At 32.8% G+C, this 20,798-nt stretch overlaps 2 protein-coding genes across 3 annotated transcripts; both read right to left on the bottom strand.

Annotated features, from left to right (window-relative positions):
• Positions 1-14,828: 14,828 nt before the first annotated feature.
• On the bottom strand, positions 14,829-16,920 carry LOC121117359 (uncharacterized). Of its 2 annotated transcripts, none has more exons than XM_040711773.2 (4): positions 16,492-16,920; positions 16,043-16,431; positions 15,479-15,944; positions 14,829-15,407 (listed from the first exon to the last, which is right to left on the bottom strand). In XM_040711773.2, exons 1-4 carry the CDS (start codon positions 16,633-16,635, stop codon positions 15,246-15,248), a joined length of 1,161 nt encoding a protein of 386 aa, XP_040567707.1. In that variant the 5' UTR covers positions 16,636-16,920; the 3' UTR covers positions 14,829-15,245. The 2 variants fall into 2 exon arrangements, with proteins under 2 accessions (XP_040567707.1, XP_040567700.1); XM_040711766.2 differs by having other exon boundaries at positions 15,479-15,962; positions 16,492-16,841.
• A 271-nt stretch (positions 16,921-17,191) lies between these two features.
• Positions 17,192-20,448, bottom strand: elg1 (enhanced level of genomic instability 1). Its single transcript, XM_040711758.2, has one exon. It carries the CDS (start codon positions 20,377-20,379, stop codon positions 17,425-17,427), a length of 2,955 nt encoding a protein of 984 aa, XP_040567692.1. The 5' UTR covers positions 20,380-20,448; the 3' UTR covers positions 17,192-17,424.
• Positions 20,449-20,798: the final 350 nt, after the last annotated feature.

Raw genomic sequence — 20,798 nt, 5'->3', positions numbered from 1 at the left:
GGATTTGTTCACTTACAGATTCAGATAAAAGGCTCTGGATGTGAATTATAAAACTAATTAGGCAGTACAATGATATGAAACCATAAAACTAAAATATACATAAAAACACATTTAAACCATTGAATCTAGCTGAGACACATTTAATATTTGAACATACTTTTAACTTGACAATTGCTAAGGCTTAAGTTCCTTTTTCATTCATTAAGACCCAAAGGAAAGGATTTATATGTTCTACAAGAGTTAAAATCAAAGGAAGATAGAGAGAATCAAAAGAAAATATTTATAACTTGATCAGTCATCTCAGGGGATGCTCCAATTCAGAATTCTAGGAGGGATGACCGCATGAAAATTAATCTAAGAAAAGCTAGCAGGCCTCATAAGGGAGTAAAGTCGATTCATTCCTAGAGAAAGAGATTCCTGGATTGAAACAAATAAAGAGTAGGGAATTAAAATACTTTGAACATAATTAATAATTATTTTATTTGAATTTGTATGAATCGCGGTATTATCATAAGATCACGTTGCATTCCCCGCTGTACGATATAATTATACTCATCAAGGAATACTTTAACTACTGGAAAGGAAAGAGAAATATTGTACACAACACAATATATCGTAGACAAAGAGCCCAGCTCTTTTTTACTCTAGCTACAAAAATGAGAAATAACTAGTATGAGCATTGGTAAGTCTATCCAACTCGTAAAAATGTCTCACGATCTTAAATTGATCGATTTCTTTTTATTATTCGCCACTACGTTGAAAAATTTAATGACAATTTTATGAATATAAGTAGAGAAACAGTTATCTTTTTTACCAGTTGTTGAGAAGATTTCAGGGAATTTTTGATAACATACTCAATTACTATTACCTATCAAAAACTATCTCAATACCGTCAACTAAACATAAAGTGCTTTTAGAATATTCCTACATTTAGTCTAAGCAGATCTGCCATTGTAAAAAGAAATTCCTGATCATTGCTGAATACTTGATCGTATCTCACTTCAACATAAGTTTCTTTTATCTATGAGCATTAAGTAATACATTTTTAGTTGAAGATACTATGATAGCTCCTGATGAAAATCGTGTGTATTTTGGGGATATTAAAAAAACAACGTAAACTCAACATGGTAACTTTAATAATTTGAAGAATGTTTTTGAGGAGAGTAGTTTAGCTGTCATGATGATTCATCAGATCATTTAAAATCAGTTGGGACAAGGGGAGAGGGGAAAAAGAAAATAAAGAAGCAAATTGACTATAATTACTTTCATATCGATCTTTAATTTGACTCTGAGTCCAAGAAGGACTCACAATTATAACTCTGCAACAAACCGTCCTTTATGAGTATAAACCAATGTTCAATCAGGTTTTGAATATATTTAGGAAAGGAAGTTCACTACTTAGAAATTAAATAATAATGGCAACTGCTAAGGACAAGAAAATTCATTCTTTATATTACCAATTAAATAAACCAGGTCAACTAAAAATACACACGATTTACATCACTAATGATAGTTGTTCATAAGTAATGGTAGTTGAGTGTTTACATTCATTACTTTTCTTGGAAAAGCAATAAACATTTTTAATTATGAAAAAAAAGCAATTCCATTTTTTTGCTTAAAATTTCATTTTAAAGGTTATGCATGACAGATGAATCAAATCTGTAATATAAATTTTGTTTTATGGAGGTGCACTAAGAAATAGTCAACATTATCATCATATTTTTTCCGATTTCAATGCCAATTTCATGATGTCATGCCTCATAAAAGGAAGATCGAGGCAATCGAAGGAAGATAACTACTAGCTTGATCATCCATCTCAAGAGATTTTCGAATTCGGACTCTGAATTCCACGAAGGACGACGGGAGAAGAATTCATCCGAGGAACACTACCAAACCTCATAAAGGAGTACAGTGGACTCCTTTCTCGGGAATGAGATACCAGGATCGAAAAAATAAAATGATTCATTATCAATGAGTAGATAATTTTAATATTTCAAAATGGGATCACTTATAAATACAAAAGGGTACAAAAATCCTTGGAAATGTACATTTTTTTAAATAGATCTTTTTTTAAATTATACATTTAATATTTTTCTATAATATAAGCTACAATATTCTTCATCACTATGTATCATAAATAAGTTATAAGGGTCTAAAGAAGAGTGTTGTTTAATAGCCCCGAATTAATATAATTCCAGATATTGCAGAATTTAGATGACTGAGAGAAAAAAACTGAGAAAGTCTTGGATTATGCGCTTAAAGATATTTATTTGTACAAAATGAGTGAGTGTTCCCTATGTTAATTAAGCCTATTAATTTATACCTGGCATAATTATTTACTACATATAACTAATAACAAAATATAGCTGTTAATTTAATTTATATTCATAGTCTCTAGACTCAAATGATTCAATAGTACTTATATAGGCTATAAAATATATTATAAAAAAATTGTGTCTCGTATCTGAAAAAAAAATAGATAAATTTGTTCTTTATGTCTCGTAGCCAACTAAATTTGTAATTAAGAAACACAATTTCGAAAGTCCAATCATGTATATGAGAGTTGAAATAATTTCATAAAATTTGTTGATCGAAAGACAAAGTCTTAGAGTTTATCGAATCATATCCGTGTTTTAACGGAAACGACCAGCAGTTGATGAAAATTAACTTTTTTGAACACCAACTTTCGAAAGTCGAATTTAAATGTATTAGAGCAATTGAAACAGAAAATAATTTAGACGGAGTTGTAGCATGGTTCAGGAGAAATAGTTAGCTGAAAAAAAAATTAAAATTCAAAGGGTAATTAGAGATAAAAAAAAGGTATATATATATTTTTTTAGGACATACAAGGAAAACCTCTAAAAGTAAGTATGATAATTTGATGGTGGCGACCTCTATATTAGTGGCATACCTGTATAATTATGTTAATTATTATTATTTATGACGGACTATGACGCCGTGATAAGACATGGAAATCGAAAACAATATTAAAATAATGTTTTTTGTTTGATGGTACAGCCCCATAAAAAATAAGATCACTCAAGAAATGCAAAATAGAACCAAAATCCTTCAAGATGAATATTTTTTGAATAGGTTTTTTTTTTATTATTAAATAAAACATGGAATATCTTTCTATACATTATATTTGTTATCACTAGCTATGAAGGATGAATAAATTACAAGGGTCTAAAGATAAGTGTCGTGTTTCATCATTTTTTATACTAAAACAAGAAATATATTGAGTTCAGAACAAGATACAGAATCAATAAAAACACTTTTATAACCATCAAAACCCTTTAACATAAGTTTTATTAATCGTACCTTCAATTTATTGATTGTCTTAATGGTGAAAAATGTCTCTGAACGAGAATAGTCTCGAATTACTATAACTCCAGATATTTCTTAAACCTCATGCATCACAGAAAAACTGATCTCTGTTTGGATTATGTGCTCAAAGGTAAAATTCATTCTTTGCTTAAATTAATACGTATCAATTTAACGCTGTAACCATTCCTCTGTGTTATTTTCTATCTTCTTAATGTGAAAACGATTAACGGATAAAATGTTTATAAGGTTATTTACCCACTATTTTTTTCCATTTTTATACAAGGCAAAACAAATTATTTATTTGTCAAAATTCGCATAAACTACAAAAAACTATTATTTTTATTGTCTTATATAATATTTACTCAGTAAATAAATAATTTCATTAGATAAAAGAAAATAACTTTATAATAGACAGAGACAGAATAGGGTAAAACCAGCTATAAGACAAGAAATAGTTATTTATGAATTCATAGATATGAGAACAGTTTTCAACAAAGATTCATGCTTAAGAATAACAATCATAGATATTTACTAGTTGAGCAAGGAACATGACAAAATTTATTGAATAAATTTGAAAGAAGGAAAACTAGATTTGGATTTGATGTTCTATAGCATTTTTTAACTTGCCAGTTGTTGTTGTTTTTTTTTTTCGAATTGGCAACCTGAAGAATGAATTTACTTTTCCTCAGCTCTTATTATTACTACTTAATACCTGAGAAGTAACGTCCTTTTCTACTACATACACAAAGGTGAAAATCCAGTGTGGAATGGGCATGTTAAAAAAAGAAACCGATAATCAACCTCGTAACCCTAACAATTTGAAGAATGTTTTGGAGGAGAGAAATAATTTTGTTCATTACGTATCATTAGATTAGCTACAATCAGCTGTGACAAGAGATGATGGAAAAAGGATACAAACAAGGACATTTAGATTGAAGTTTGGCAACCTTTCTAGATTTGAGCTTGTTTTAAGATGATCTTTTTTCCCTTCCTGTCGGATGTTGTCATTGAGTTGAGAAACCAGATTCTTTGCCATGACGTTGAAGAGAATTTTTGAAATCTTGCCAAGAATGCTCACCCATTTGTGACTTTGATCACACAAAGTATCAACTATTGCTTTGATTGTAGTTTCTGAGCTCTTTCTTGACTCTTTAAGTTGAATTTCTTTGATATTGTTGTGTCTTGACGAGGGTGAGGAGGCACAAACTATTTATAAGGTGGAGAGATCCAGGACGACCGAGAGAAGTGAGGAGAAGAAAAGGCGTGGAGGAATAATACAAGGCTTATTTATAAAAACATCTGTATTCTTATTAATACAAAACCCTACTCTGATAAATACATAAAATACTGATAGCTGATACTATTTATAGCTATAAATTTAGCTATTTTATAGCTATAAATAGCTGATACTATTTATACTTAAAACGAGATAAAAGAATAAACTTTACATATATATATATATACAAGAAAATAAGAGAAGAGAACAAGGGGGAAGAAAACACTAATACATTACAGATATGAACAATGTTATGGTGTAATGATGATTTAACAGTTCATGAGAAATCTGAAGTATTCTTGCCTTTGAAAGCAGTTATAAATATTTTTAAATTTTTGTACAGGGTCGAAAAGGAGATGAATTTTTCTATTAATGTTGTGTGGGTGAGTAATTGAAGTCTGGAGCTCACTCCACAACGATAAATCTGATTTGATAGAGGGTTTTCATAATTAGAGTAAATTTCCTGTAGAGGAATTCAGAGTTTAATCTGGCAACTGGTATAATTGCTATCAAATCCATGTAATTTCCTCCAACGGATTTGATTATAAATGTAAGGACCGTTTTAGTTGTTTGGTTGTCCTCGCAGCCCAAGAACTTACCTCTTACAAACTCGACTCATTCCGTGAAGTAGGCTTCATCGATTATAAGATTGGCATTACGCTCTCTGCTGTTAAGGTGTTTGATCCTTGTTCCAGATTATTTAAGTATAGATGACGGTAGTCCAGTCTCTACGGTAACTGCAGTAAATATAATTCTAATATACATGAGACTTGGAACTGTAAGGCAATTCAACTTAAGAATTTGATCATAGAGGGCCGTACTAACATTTTACCACAGAAGACAAACAGAGAAAAAATAAGGTGAAAATCTACTTCTATTGTGTTCCTTAAAGAGTAATGTCATCTGTTCTATTATGAAAGGCAATTTTGAAGAATGAATTAACTCCAAGTCTGGGGATGCAAGTTGTTTGTTCAATAAGCCAATGATGATTTCATGAGTCTCTTCATTATTCAAGAACTCTTTTGATCCTAAATACGTAGTAATGTTGATTACTTCAGTTACTAATTTGATGACATTATCCTTTGAGGTAAAATAGTGGGAGACAGAACTATTGCTTAGCTCATGATGGCCATGAATAATTCAAAAGGTAAAGTCTTCTTAGATTTCGAGACTAGCCTTAATATCAAGGCCTTCAGTCGCTTCTAGCTTAACAAGGGTCAATTTAGGTATTTAATTAGGATAGATACCTACGGTAATGTTTCAATTAACAACTTATCTTAAAGCCCGTTAACGGTTAGCGTCTCTTTTTCACCAAACCTTTGAGCTCCAAGGCTCCCTGACACTTGTTTTCGAGCTGAAGTCGTAGGTCACAAGTGGATGCTCGGGTGGGTCAAGGAAGAGGCGGAGGAGAAGAGAGGTAGAGCGGACCGTTTGGCCAAACTGATCATTTACAATTTTGGATTAAATCTAGCATAGTTACCTTGTCTCTGGATAGTGTGTATAAAATACTAATGAAGAGAGAATTTCCTCCTTTTGTAGGGTCTCAGGGGACACAGCCAGGCATTTTATATTTGAATGTGAGTATATAAAAAATGTCTGGGATTAATAAAGGTGTGTGTTTTATTTTGAATTTTAATATTATATAATACTAAAGATTTTACATATTTTTATATTGGCCATAATCAAAAATAAATTAATTTGATTAACACTAAAGTTCAGAGCATCTACTAGAACGTCAATACCTGATAAGTATGCTCAAATTATTGATAAATGTATTTAAAGATTTTTATAAGAATGTAATTTCATTTTCTGTTATGCTTTAGGTGTGAGTTTACATCTTCATTATACCCATAAATTGAAATAATGACTCGTACAAAAAAAGAAGAGTCAATAAAAAGTGTATCCCTAAGTAACTTAAGGGGTCAATTTTATACATATAATAATTACCTCTGTACAGTGTATTTTAGGGCAATGAGAAGTCATTTTTGGTAAAGGGGAGGGGGAACACTGCTGCTTAAAAGAAATAAGAAAAAAATGGTGAAGGAGCGTGACAATTTTTAATAGGATTTTCATATGATTATTTATTATATTTTTTTAGTAAAGGGAGGGAGCTCGTCCAATATACCTCCACACTGTTCCTACAACTATGATATGGTGTGCCTACATAGGGTAGGGTGGGATCAAACACTAAATTTTTAAATTAAGAGGCGTGTCCTAATAAATTAAGATTACTTTTGAAATGTTCCATGTTTGTTGCATGTTAGCATTGCAAGTCTTAGCTATCAATTCCACCTAGACAGCCTTAAATTAGAAATAAATAAATAAAATCCTGAACATTAAGTTAAAGAAAAAAAGTCAAGTACAACTATTTGACCCAAGCAGTGCGGTCAAATGTGTGTAATACACTTTCCCGACAAAATTAAAACTTTTCTTTTAAAATTATATATAGATTGTCTTCATCTAAAGATTATTTTACTTATTTTGATACTTTAGTTAATTTTGTATAAGCTTACCCTTTTGTTTGAAAGTCCATTTAAAAAATAAAAATACTGACATTATTTTAATAAAACTAAATAAATTTCATTTCATTTCCCTTAGCTATGTTCGAACCCACGTTAGAAAAAGTGATTTTTGGATAACCCAATTTAAATAGCTCTTGAAATTAATTTATTTTTTGTGTTAAATGAACCCATATAAAATTGAACATAGGCTGAGATCACTGAAATTGGAATGTATTTGCAAGTGGAATGGCCAAATTATAAAACAATGACGTCCTCAGAGGTGCCTGCATAATTTTTTTGTTGCTGTCACTAGGATTTTTCATTGGAAGGAGGAGTGTTGGCAAAATTACAAAATGTTTTGTTATTTTTATAAATACTAAATTTGAGACTGACTACTTTTTAAAATATTTTAGAATAATTTGAACGAATCATCTTTTTTCATAAAATACAAATAAAAGAAAGTTTATAAATTTTCGAAAATTTGGATATAAAAAAATATTTTGGGTAGACTGTTTTTTTATTGCTATCATAATAACAAACCTTCATAACTGGGGGTCAATGGCCCCTATAGTTCTGGCAACACCAGCTCAGATAAAGTTTATCCTTTAGTTTTTATAACAAATCCATAACACAAGTCAACATGATTTTACTTTTTCAAAAATCTTTTGAATTCCTTATTCCCCTATCACGAATCTGCAATTAGTTTGTTTTGTATCAAATCTAGGTTTTAATATTTTTAAAAGTATTTTAAACCTTTTTAATGGTTTGAGCTAAGTTTTTAATATGAAAAAAATTTATAATTTACATAAACGTTGGGTTCATTCTTAGCAAAATGTTATGCTGATTTTAGATATGTGTGTTTATTTTATGTCAGATAATGTTTTACTGAGAAAACACAATTTAAAAGTTAAAAAACAGCAAATTTGAAGGATTTTGTGTAAAAAGAAATAATGCTTCGGTTCTTCAACTGTTTTTAAGTTAAAGGAAATTATTTGAAGCATGAATAGTTTGGATTTTCATTTAGAAGAGGATTTGGTATTAGAATGTCTAGTACAGCTGTAATATAATTTTGATAGTTGTTCTTTTTCAAAGAGAAATTTTTGAAGGGTAAATGCTGAAATTTTAAAATTATTTTTTCTGTAAATATCTATAAAATACAGTTTGTGTGTGTTTTTGTGCTTAATGGGTGCCAGCACCGTTGGATCTAGGAGGCTAAAATTTTCAATGGGTGGGTTTTTTATAACCTGGTCAGGTTAAGACTGGGTTGCTAATTTTAGGAAGGGAGGGGCCATATAAGGGGGCTTATTCTATACATAAACACAAAAATTATTTTTTGGAGCTCTAGAAGACTAGATAGTGTGTTAAACTATAAATCAAAAACTAACTGACGTCTCAAAAAAATAACTTTATGAATAATTCGTTTTCTAAATTTATTCAAAATCTAAAAATTTATGGGCAAAAAAAAGAAATGGATAAAAATTGAACTTTCGGGGTTTTTTCCAGGTGCAAACAAATGGATTTCCAATGGAATATTGGATTCATAGATAAAATAAAGTTTTGCAAGTGGAATTTGTCTGGAAATTCGTTTGGATATAAATTTAAAAAATAAAAATTGATTTTAACTAAAATATCTGTCATTTTCTGAATAACTTTTATTTTTTTATTCTTTTCATTAAACGTCCATTTTCATTTTTTTAAGAAATGCCTCTAAACGATGAATTTTGGACATTAAATTTTTATCTCAATCACTAAACATTAAAGTATTTTTGATTTCTGGTCCATTTTATTAGATAACTTTTGCAATATTTGTAAATTAACTACTTATCAAGGGTTATTTTTTCGGGTATCAGTAAACCTCGCCTACGGAAAATTTATATTGGGAAAGTTTGTACTGGGATTACTCGATCGCACTAGAAAAATTCGTATAGAATAAAACTCGCCGGCCGGAAGACTCGCCTTCATTTATTAAATGTAAATAATAATCTCACTAATGTCACACAAAATAAGTAATAGGTAGGTTACAAAAAATCAAAAATAACTTAATCAAGGACTTTAAATATATTCTTACTATGTATATTGAGTGGAGAGTTTAGTCGATACCAAAATAACTTCTATTTGTTGGCTAAGCACTGAGTTATTGCACTTTTTCTAAACCGAATATTGAATTTCCTTCTTATATCTTCTCAAAAATTGACGTCACTTGTTCTTAAGAATTTTATGTTTAACTTTATATAGGTAGATGCCACATCCTAAATATCAGGGTCATCTGTTGACGTTTATATTCCAATGCAACCTTTCATCAAATTAAAGAGGTTATAAATTAATAAATAGATTATTTTATTTAACATAAATATATAAAATATAGTTTGTAAGAACAATTTTTAATTATAATTATAATTAAAAGATACCATAAGAACACACTTCCTTATAGTATGACATCATAATTTCGATTGAATATTTTTTATATAGATGACGTCAGAACGTATCTTTCATATTTTAATAATCAGTCGTTTGAGTTTAGGAAACAAAAATTCACCAGTCCAATAACGGTTTCATCAGTGGATATAGTTTTAAAAAATGATGCCACTTGATACATAAAAGTCTCAAGCTTACCGAATTCTGCCTGTAGTTGACTGGAAATGTCTGGAAGTTGACGAAAATTAATCTTTTTTAAAACACAAATTTAAAAAGTGAATTTTCAATTTGGAATGTATTAGAGCTATTTAAAATGAAATTTTTCTTAAAAAGAGTTGTAGATGACAAAACAATTTATTAGCAGTCATACACAAATGTATTCTCTATCTATGTCTCATAACCATCAAACTGAATAATTTATTAAAAATCAAATTTCTACAAGTCCTATAATGTTGATGTCAGCTGAAATAATTTTACAAAATTTTCTCAGTTTATAGACAAAATCCTAAAGTTTTCCAGATCAAACCTGTAATTTACCGGAGATGTCTGAAAGTTGATGAAGATTAACCTTTTTTAAAGGAAAAATTTTAAAAAGGTAATTTTGAATGTATTATAGCTATTTATACTTTCTTATGCAGAAAGTTGTAGCTGACATAAAAATGTACTAATGGCTTTATATTAAAAAAAAATTTCATGTATCGTAGCCTACTAAATTTGTGATTACGAAACAACATTTTGCAAGTGCAATAATGTCTATATCAGCTGAAATAATTTTATAAAATTTTGCCACTTGATAGAAAAAAGCCTAAAGTATACTGGATCATATCCGTATTTTACCGGAGATATCTGAAAGTTGACGAAAATTAACTTTTAAAAAAATCGATTTTGAATGTGTTAGAGCTATTGAAACAAAAAATATTTCACAAAGAGTTATAGCCCAGTTCATGAAAAATAGTTAGTTGAAAAAAAAACAAGAAAAATAATTAAATTGGGCAGAGTAATTTACGACAGAAGAAATTATTTAATTTCTTTTGAAACAACAAGAAAAACCTGCAAAGTAAGTATGATAATTTGATGGTGGTGCCTTCTAGGTTTGTAACCTACGCAACTACTTATAAGTAATATCAATAAATATAAGATTAAAGAAAAATAAAGAAACACGACAGCAATTCGAATAGAAGAAGTGATAATCCCTTAAATATCCGTTATCAATTATCATTAGAATGTATATATGATGAATTATTTATATTGCAAAAGACTCATGTATGGACGAACAAACATAACATTAACATCAGATCAGGGAAGAGCAGTGAGTTCCTCTTTGTTATGAGCGAGGATGTATCAGTAGAACAGGTAGTTGGATGTGGTGAGGCAAATCACTTAAAGGATTCGAGGAGTAACTCAAAGGTCGGGTCGTAGGAGAACAGGAGGAAATGAGTGGTGCAAGCGAGAAAAACTGTACCACTCAGTACAAATGGAGCAACCTAGTCTTCGTCTCTTCATTAAAAAAAAAGTCCTTTGGAAAGTGGCAATATTGACCAATGAAACGGGTTAATAAAGATCGTAATCAAAGATTGCAAGAAGTTATATAATCCCAATGAAAAATTATAATTTTTGAATTTGTTTAATTGGTTATTCCATAAATTTGTGCAATGACCTTTTGAATAATATGTCTCCATTGACAAACGGAAATCGAAAATTCACACTTTATGATAAATTTCTGGATTTATGTAGCCATATCTACTGATAGGAAAGGCATAAAGGGTTGATATACCTATTATTTTATTGGAAATTTAATAAGCTTTAAAATGATATCTAATTTATACTATTTCTTAAACAGAAACATTGAAAAAATAGATATCTATTACCTCTACCCCCTAACTTTATTGACGTGTAAAAACAATACCGTCATTAATTAAAATGGATTTATATATGTAGCGTTTAGCTATATAAGTTGACTCCACGTTCTTCCCGAGAGTATCTTTTAATCTATTATTTTATATAAACTATATCAGTGTTTACCTTTACTCGAGAATACAACTTATGTTTCAGTAATTATAAGAAGTGTGTATTATTCTGGAGATGCTACACTGGTGACCCCGACATGCCGAAGTCGAATGAAGTACCTCACGTTATAGGGCAGTTCAAAGTCTGCCCGTTCTGGTCTACCAAACCTAGAAATTTGTTCCGCGTCATCGAAGCCCACTTTTCAATTACACCAAGTAAAGGAAGGATTGGAGTAGTGTCATCATTTATTGTCTGTCATCGATGACAAAGCCCTGGACCCTTTTGATGATGACAGCGAAGGCCCATTAAGTACTACCCCTTACAACAATGTTAAAGCAAAAATCTTGCATGAGTAAAAAATAAAAGGATAAAATTGAAGAGCTCTTCTAGCTCATCAAAGCGCCGTATATCTACTCTATTGATGAAATTGTGAGCCTGGCAAGGGAGTACCTCTCAAATATTCCTGATGTCCGTGAGGCTATAATCAAACAAATACTCGTGAGGAGTCTCCCCAAAAGCAGAAGGGCTGGTTTATCGGTCCAATTCTCGGATCATGGCTTGATGGATTTCATTAAGAACGTCAAATATCAAACAACTATGGTTGAAGACCCAGGTGTGATTCATTCTATCAAGAACTTAAGGCCCCACGACCCAATTAAGGAGAAAAAGGAATGCTTTTACCACAGGAAATGGGGGAAAAGGCCACAAAGTGCGAAACTCCTAAAATCTGTCCAAAGCTCATTATTCCAAAAGACTAAGCAATCGTCGGGTCCTCATCCCGACGTTAAACATAAATTCACCTTGCATGAACTCACCTGTTAGAAATGTTCTTTTATTTATTTATAGTAATGGGATTAAATTCCTCGATACCGGATCCTAGCGATCGATCGTTCCGAGGAGCCTCTTCTCCGGGAGACGTAATCCAGCATACCCAAAGATCGTTGCCGCAAATGGAACTCCTGTGAGAACTCATGGTTCTAGGAAATTATGGGACGAGTTCGATCCCGTTGACAAGGTCCGATGGGAGTTTGTCGTGGTGGATATTGAGTATTGTGTCGATTTCTTGAGCTATTTTAAACTGTCTCTAACTATGGAACTAGGTTCACTACAACAGAATGAACTTACTTCTTCGGTGAAGAAAGGTGCTACATTACCAGGAAAATGCTATCTCGATATTCCACTCCTCAGTCTGAGGAAGAATTATACCCAGAGCCACGTCATGGAGTTCCGCACGAAATTTTCACGACGGGGAATCTCTGCTTTTCATGTACTCACCGTCTAACTCCTAAAAAAGAGACTATAGTGAGGAAAGAAATTTCTAAACTATTTTCGGCTGGAATTATACGCTGGTCAAAATCCAATTGGCCTTTCACAATTCACTTGGTACCAAAGCAGGATTGTTCATGGCGCATGGTTTGTAACTACAGGCAGTTGAACACCCTAACCCTGCCAGACCGTTACCCTATGCCTCATATTCATGATTTTATAACGAATATCGGAAGTTGTGAATTCTTTACTATTAGGTACTAACGTCAAGCAAAGACTGCAAGAAAACTGCAATAACCACGTGCACAGGGTTTTATGAATTAAAAAAATGCCCTCTGGGCTACGCAACGCCTGCAATACTTTCCAAAGATTGATGGATTCCCTGTTGAGACGTTTGGAATATGTTTTTGCCTATATAGAAGATATCATGATAGCTTCTCATTCCGAAAAGGAACATCATGACGATTGGAGGCGTTCTCGACCAGAAAGATGGCCAAGGAGACTTCCTCCCATTAGTGTTCTTTAGTAGAGCTCTGAACCCAAACACAGAGGAGGTACTCTACATTTGAAAGAGAGCTCTTTGGTGTTAGAGAAGCCCTGCGTCACTTTCAATATTTTACCGAAGGACGTACTGTAACTGTCTTTACGGACCATAAACCACTCATGGACACCCTCATGGTTAAAAATCCTACGTGGTCTAACAAAGTGCATCGATATTTCGCGGAAGTGTCGGAGTATGGAGTCACGTTACGACACATTAGTGGCAATGATAATATACCTGCAGATTTTCTACCCTAGACTCAACAATATCTTAATCGACGTGGTGGATTGAGAAGAATTTTCGTCACTTCAGGAGCGAGAAGGTGTGATCTTAGATGAAAACCTTCAAGATCGTGATGTGAATGGATTCAATGTAATTTGTGACATCCGAAGTCCAGTCCCTTGTCCAGTTGTACCACCACTTTCTCAATGTTTCTTATGCTCAGATAGGGAGGTGACAAATATTTGAGAATTTGTGATAGGTTCCATAAACAAATGAAATTTAGTTGAATTTACCCTGCGAGATATTTTTTTTTTTAATTCAAATATATTATTTCACTATGATGGATTTTTTAGCCTAAAGTGAAGGTTTCGAACAGACAGTATACTAATTCAAATATGTAGGCAGTTAACACAAAAACAATCTTGAACAAACATGAAGAAAAAGAGAAATGCCTAATTTATGGGTTATTTCCTATAGTTTAAAACCTTAATTTGCCCCCAATATGACCTTTCAAATAACATCAGTTCCTAATTATTTCATTGTGACGATGAATTTTCGTTACATTGATTATAATTTCTAAGGGATTAATTATAATAATTAGCTGATAAGAATGATCATAATTAATCAATTGAGACTACACATGTAATCCACTCAATTTGGAAAAAATTACTCCACCTTGCTTTTGTATTGGCAGGCCATATATGTTCGTCACAATTCGGTTATGACAAAGTTCAAATTAAATAAATTGATTAAATTCAAACCATTGTGTACGGGAAATAAAGATGAATTTTTAGTAATGCAAAAAATGAATTCTGAAATGATGGGCGGTAATTGTGCACTAGTTAATTATCATTAACATAACTAAATATTTTTTATGCAAGTAGAGCTGAGCATTGGAAGACGAAAGGAAATCCTCGGGGGCTTTTAAAAAGAAACATGAAAGAGAATACCTGCAATGCAATCTTAAAATCTTAATTTCTTCAAATCCCACTATTAATTTAATATTAGAGTGTATTTTTACAATGTCTAGAATAAATATTCAAATATATCCCATTAGGAATCCAAATGAGGGACAGGGATGACTGATGAAGTTTAAATACAATAGCAATTATAAAAATGAACAAATGCTTACTCCATGAAACACTGCTCTGAAACTGATACTTTTATGATCAAAATGAATATGAATCATTAAGTACTAAATTTAGATACATAATTAGGGTAAAATAAATGTTGAATATTAATGAAGAAAAAGGCAGGATTATCCCCGTATAAATTGCCTTTAATATGTGTTGTTTAATTCCTCAATTAAATTATATCACTTGAACATACTTTATGTCAGTTCATGTGCATTCATCTTATATAAACATTAAAAATTATAATCGAATAAATTTTTTAATGGAACATACAAAAATTCTTCAAAATGTTTTTCTAACGCTAACAAATCATACCAATAAATAACTAGAAAGCCCAATCAACTTAAACGATTACACCTATAAATACATTCCTAACAGGAACATAATATATTAATATGATAACGTAATAAGATTTTATGTTGAACTGAGTTTAAAAATACGAGTGATGTATGAACCAAATACATTAATCATAATCTGAGGCAATGTCTAAAGAGAAAAGATCCATTAAATCGTCAAGATATCTCAGAAATTCATGTTTCATCGGTTTATTCTTCGTGTCAAACATCCCTTTGCAATGCACCATAATACCTAGGATTAGGAGCTCCGTTAGGGGGCTGCGAGGGTAAGCGTGAAGGTGAGTTACGACCAGAAGATGTAGAAGCAGTAGAAAAGCGTGGATAGCCAGACATAATACTTCCACCACCTCCACGATATACTTGCTGCATTATGAAAACAAAAAAAGAATGTGTCAAACTATGCATAAGAATTGGGATTAATTGAATTTGATTACTTGACTTAAAGTAGTTGCATTTGGTCCATGAGCAGCTGGTGGATTACCTAAAGGTAATCTTTGAGCAGCCGCAGCAACTAATGCAGCTCTTTCTCTATCATAAGTTCTTGCATTTTGAGATGCTGCTGCAGCGGCTGCGTAGATTTGCTTGCTTCTTTCCTCTTCAGCAGATACAACAGCAGCCATGGCTACAGAACGAGCTGCCGATGCTGTGTAGGGATAATGTGCCGCAGCTGCAGCGACAGCAGCTACGAGACCAGCAGATCCTGTCACATTCACGGCAGGAGAACTACCAGAAGATGAATTAGCATGAGTAAAATTTGGATTCGAACTGGGATAGCCACTCGAAGAATTGGACCGTCCTAAAGATGAATGATAAGATGATGTTCCTTGAGTAGGATTCCTTGAAGGAGGATAGGGTGCTGAATGCTGCTGAAGAGAATTTCTAGAGGTGGGAGAGGGGGACCTAGAAAGTAAGAGAATACTGAAATGAGATCATTGTTGAAGTGAAACCCAGATTTGAGTCTCTGGACACAAAAGAAAAGGAATACTGTAAAGAATAACCTCTGTCTTTTGGCGGGAGGGGCGAGAGAAGGTGTGGCTATCGCAGTGGCGGATGGAGTTATTTGTGATGCAGGAGAACTCACAGGAGGGAGAGGAAGAGGAGAGCCCGAAGAGTGGTGTGGCATGAAGAGATGAGGGTGTGGCTTCATAAACAAGGGACTTTGTCGCACAGTGGGCTGCAAGTACACATGAGATGGGTGTGGCTCTGGCTTGCGCCTTCGGGACTGATCTTCCAAAAGAACTTTCTTAAGCGTATGGAAGAGTTGGTGCTTCTCTTCCTTGAATTTGGCGAGGCGTGCCTCCAGCTGAGCAATCTGCTCCTTTGTGTCCTCCAGACTCAACTTCTCCTGCTTCTTCTTCCTTTCGCGCTCCTTCTTCTGCCGCTCGAACTGAAAGAAAAGCTCGAGCCATTACGTCTTCAAGCCTCACACTACCCACAATCCCCTTACCTCTTGCGTTTCCTCAATTTCCTGCTTCTTCCTTGCACGCTCCCGTTGAATGTGAGCACGAAGAGCATCCCAAGTGGCCCGAGGCATTTTAGGTCTCTCGATGGCCTCAGCCATCTTTCCCTCACTAGAGTCCTTCTTGTTCATGCCAGAGACCTTCTTTTCTGTAACGGAAGCAATCTTGAGACTCTTGATATCACGGCTTGACCTAAGCTTTCGATAAATTTAGGATTAGTGATTTCTCACTGGGAATAGACGAATAGACAGTCAACACTCCAACCTTACTTCAAGCAACTCTTTTAACTATTCACTTCAATTCACTCTTCCCTGCTTTAGTCATCTTTTTCCTTCTCTTTCTTTTCATCCAGCGTCACATGAAGCTTCTTCTTTTTTTTTTTACATTTCAAATTCCTTCGCTTTGCTTCAAATGACGTTATTCTTCTTCCTTCCTCCTCTCATTTTAAATATAATACACCTTTAATATATGGACTATCTATTGAATATTCGATTATTTGATTATCCTTATCCCGAGTACTATAAATCCTTCATTTATAATGAAGCATCTCATTTTTTATTCCAACTTGTACAAAATTGCAACAAATATAAATTTACTTTTTCTAATATAATAAAACTAATTATTATTTCTCTTAAAGTTTGAACACATATAGCTATACCCAGAATATTAATGAAATACCTCTTGATATTCATAAAATTGTTAACAGTTTATTTCATTAATAACCTATTTTAATAGTAGAATCAATAAATGAATATAAATTTAATGGCGAATTTCAAATTGCACATAAAGATATATATAATAATTTGCATATGTTTATTTAATATGTAGATGAGGATAGTTAATTCAAAACTTTCTAATCGCCTTTAAAGACATTACTAACTATCTGAATGGAAACCAAGAATAAGTTGCATGATAAATTATTATGAATTTAATTGATTTTTTAAAATAAGAAGATCTTCAGATGATATTGAAAGCTCAAGTTGCGAGTCAAGATAGTGTAAGAATCTTCTTTTAGAGTTTAATAAGCGTCTTTCATCCTCAGATCGAGCCATATTTCTTATTAAGGGAAGTGTATCTGTGAAAAGGAATTTGTATTTTAAGTAATTCTGGGGGTAGAGCGATTCCAGTATTTGAGACTCAACACTACGAATGTACCTAGTTTGAAAGCTCATTTCAGAGTTCATACTGTTTTCTTTCTCACAGAAGCCAGAATGAATATCGAGACGAGTTGCTATGTATTCCATTTCTTTAATATCTTTTTTGGAGTATGTCCGAGGTTTATTATGTGCCTCCATTGATTCTGAAAAACTAGCATCGGTGATGCTATAGTTAAGTGATCTACAACAAAGAGGAGATGTTGTATTGTCTTTTTTAAATGGGATGATGCAATGAAGACGGGTTTGTACATCGGTCGTCTGAAAGTTCATAGGTATATTCATGACTTCACTTAAGGATGTGTCCATTTCATAGAGAATTGGAGAATGATCCGAAGACTGCGTCTGTTTTGATGATAAACAAAGGAATTGGAGTTCTAGTATACTTTTAGAGATATTTCCATTGAACTTTTGCAAAATTTCGGTAATACTTCTAGAGGATACAGGATAGCCCTCCTTCAGTGCAATTGAACACAAATACCTCGACGTCACTTGAAGAGGCGGATAAGATAATTTGTATGCATGAAGCTGGTCTACTTTAGGAAGAGGGATTGATTTTTTATGTTTGTCTGAAGAATACGTGAGAATAATAGGTATCTTTGAGTTTCCAATTACCCCACTTAAAGCTTGATAAAAACCTTCATCTCCATCCTCAAAAAACAGATCAATATCCTCTATCAGTATAAGGTTATTAGTATTGGACGAGGAACACTTTTTTAGATGATGGTTTTTCCCGATCTTTTTATTCTTCTTGCTACTACCAACTCTATGACTTTGAGTAGCTTCATGTGTTTGATTTGTTAATTGTCGACCACTACGAGAAGAAGATGCATTGACCTCAAGAACATTGAAACCAAATTCAGACGCGAGAGCATAAACAGTGGAGGTCTTTCCACACCCATGAGGACCATAAAGAATAGCTGCATTCGCACCAAATTCTGACAACGATGAACAAGATTCCGTATCAGAGTATACAGGACTATATTTGATTTTTGAAGAAAAAGACTTCAGCCAGACTTTTAAAGAAAAAATAGTGTGTTGATTACCAAGAATATGAGAGCATCTTTTGGGTGCATATTTTAACGTCCAAGGAAATTTATCAATATCACTAGTATCTCTCTTCATTAAATCGATGAAACACTGTCTGGTAGACGTGGATTCCAAGTGAGCAAATAAGAAAATGTGTTTGTTATCAAGAGGTAAGGATAATGATTTGAAGCCACTACTGTCATCAATTGTCATTTCTTCTATTTTTTCTTCATTTCTCGATAATAACCAAGAAAGATTTGAGTCTTTTGAAAGAATTTGATTCACGTTGACATCTTCATTTCTAAGTGGTATGTTAATTTGGTCCGAAGAGTACTGTGTTGAACTATAATTAACATGAAGTACATTGGAAAAATCGTTAAAGTAATCATGACCAATAGTCTCTGCTGATAGCTCCTTATCTCTCAATTTTTTTATTCTTTCTGGTGCTTGGGAATGAAGGAAAGCTTTACGCGCTGCCGTTACTTCAGGTGATTCTCGAACAAATATGGAAGCTAACTTCTTATTTGGCATCTTATTTATGCATCCTGGTTTATCATGTATTTTCCTTTTTTGTTTTTTCCTAGGATTCTTTTCCAATTCATGCTCCTCTGGAGAAGATAAGTCTTGGCAGTCAATTATAATTCTCTTATGTTTTACACGGGATGAAATCCTTCGAGGACATTCTTTGTCCTCGATGGTATCACTTGGTGTTTCAATTTTGATCTTTTCTTTCCGACCTCGTTTAAGTTTATTTTGGGACTTTGGAATATCGTTTAAAAAATCTAAATCAGTATCAATAATAGATTCATCTTTAATTTGCTTCCTATTTCCGTTGTCATCAGAAAAAAGTTTGCTTGGACGAGACAAGGAGTCCCCATTTTGAAGAACAGCGATTTCTATTTCTTTATTTAGACATTTTTTATAATGTTTTTGATGAGGAGAGGATACAGGCGTACTTTTTTCTTTGTTCACACTCATAATCGATACTATGGGCTCATTTGGTTCGTATGTATCTATACTTGCTGTTGTTTTGTTAACGCTATTCAATGAGAGCGAAACGTTTCTTTTTGACTTTTGATTCGACATCATGACGCCAAAAATACCAAGTGGAGAGGGGCTTTTAGTCTCTTGTTCAGTTTCTTCAACAAAATTCAAATCAATGTCCGAGTCTGATTCATTCGTTTTTAGTGCATCACTAGAAGCTTTTCTTCTCTTTTTGAATTTAACTGTCAATTTGTTGATATTCTCAAAGGAAGAGACCTCACTCAGTGATTCAGAGGATAGATCCTTTTTTGGCTCAAGAGGAGGGCTGTGGGATTCTCCATTCTTCACGGAATTTGTGTCTATTGCCTCTCTCGGCTTTCTTTTCTCACTTTTGCGTATCGAGCCCTTCTCATTACTCACATTTCCATCAATTTCCTCTAAAACGGTGATTGTATCATCCACAGAGATCAATACATTAGAGGACCTTCTCGATGAAGTCTGATGAGGACTTGTGTGAGTCATTCCATTGGATGGAGGAGGATGAACAAGGGCCTCGATTGTTTGATTCAGTGGAGCTGCTGCATTTTTTTCCACGTCTTTCAAATACTCATCCGTGGAAACCCGTTTAAAGAATCCGGATATTATTCTTTTTGTTTTCTTTCCATGATTCAACGGAAGTTCATTAATTTCCATAGTTGTATTATTCATAAAACTTCAAAGAAGCAGAAAATCTTTAAGCCCGCCAATATTAAAGTCAATCATGACGTCATTCGTATTTATTTTATTTTTCTTTACTCATGCCGCCACCTCTCTAATCTCCTAAAATATTTATATACCATTCAACAGTAGGGAGGACCGGGACAGCTTGAAAAGATGATATTTGTGACATTGATAAAAACTATCATCATAATGTTGGATATATTGGACTTTTGCTCGAAAGATGTAGTCTATAATTATATAGTTGAAAGATCGTTCACAGTTCATATGCTGCCTTAAATACATATATATGTAGTTATTTACTAGCTAATGTTATGTGTGATATATAATTATTATTTAATAATAAGAAAATAACGTTTTCAATCAAAGTTCATATTTTTACTGCATAAAATAGATATATTTCCAATAAA

This window comes from Lepeophtheirus salmonis, chromosome 1 (assembly GCF_016086655.4).
Source record: "Lepeophtheirus salmonis chromosome 1, UVic_Lsal_1.4, whole genome shotgun sequence".
Taxonomy (NCBI): domain Eukaryota; kingdom Metazoa; phylum Arthropoda; class Copepoda; order Siphonostomatoida; family Caligidae; genus Lepeophtheirus; species Lepeophtheirus salmonis.
Note: the sequence above shows the minus strand (reverse complement) of the source record. Positions and strands in the feature narration are given on the sequence as shown.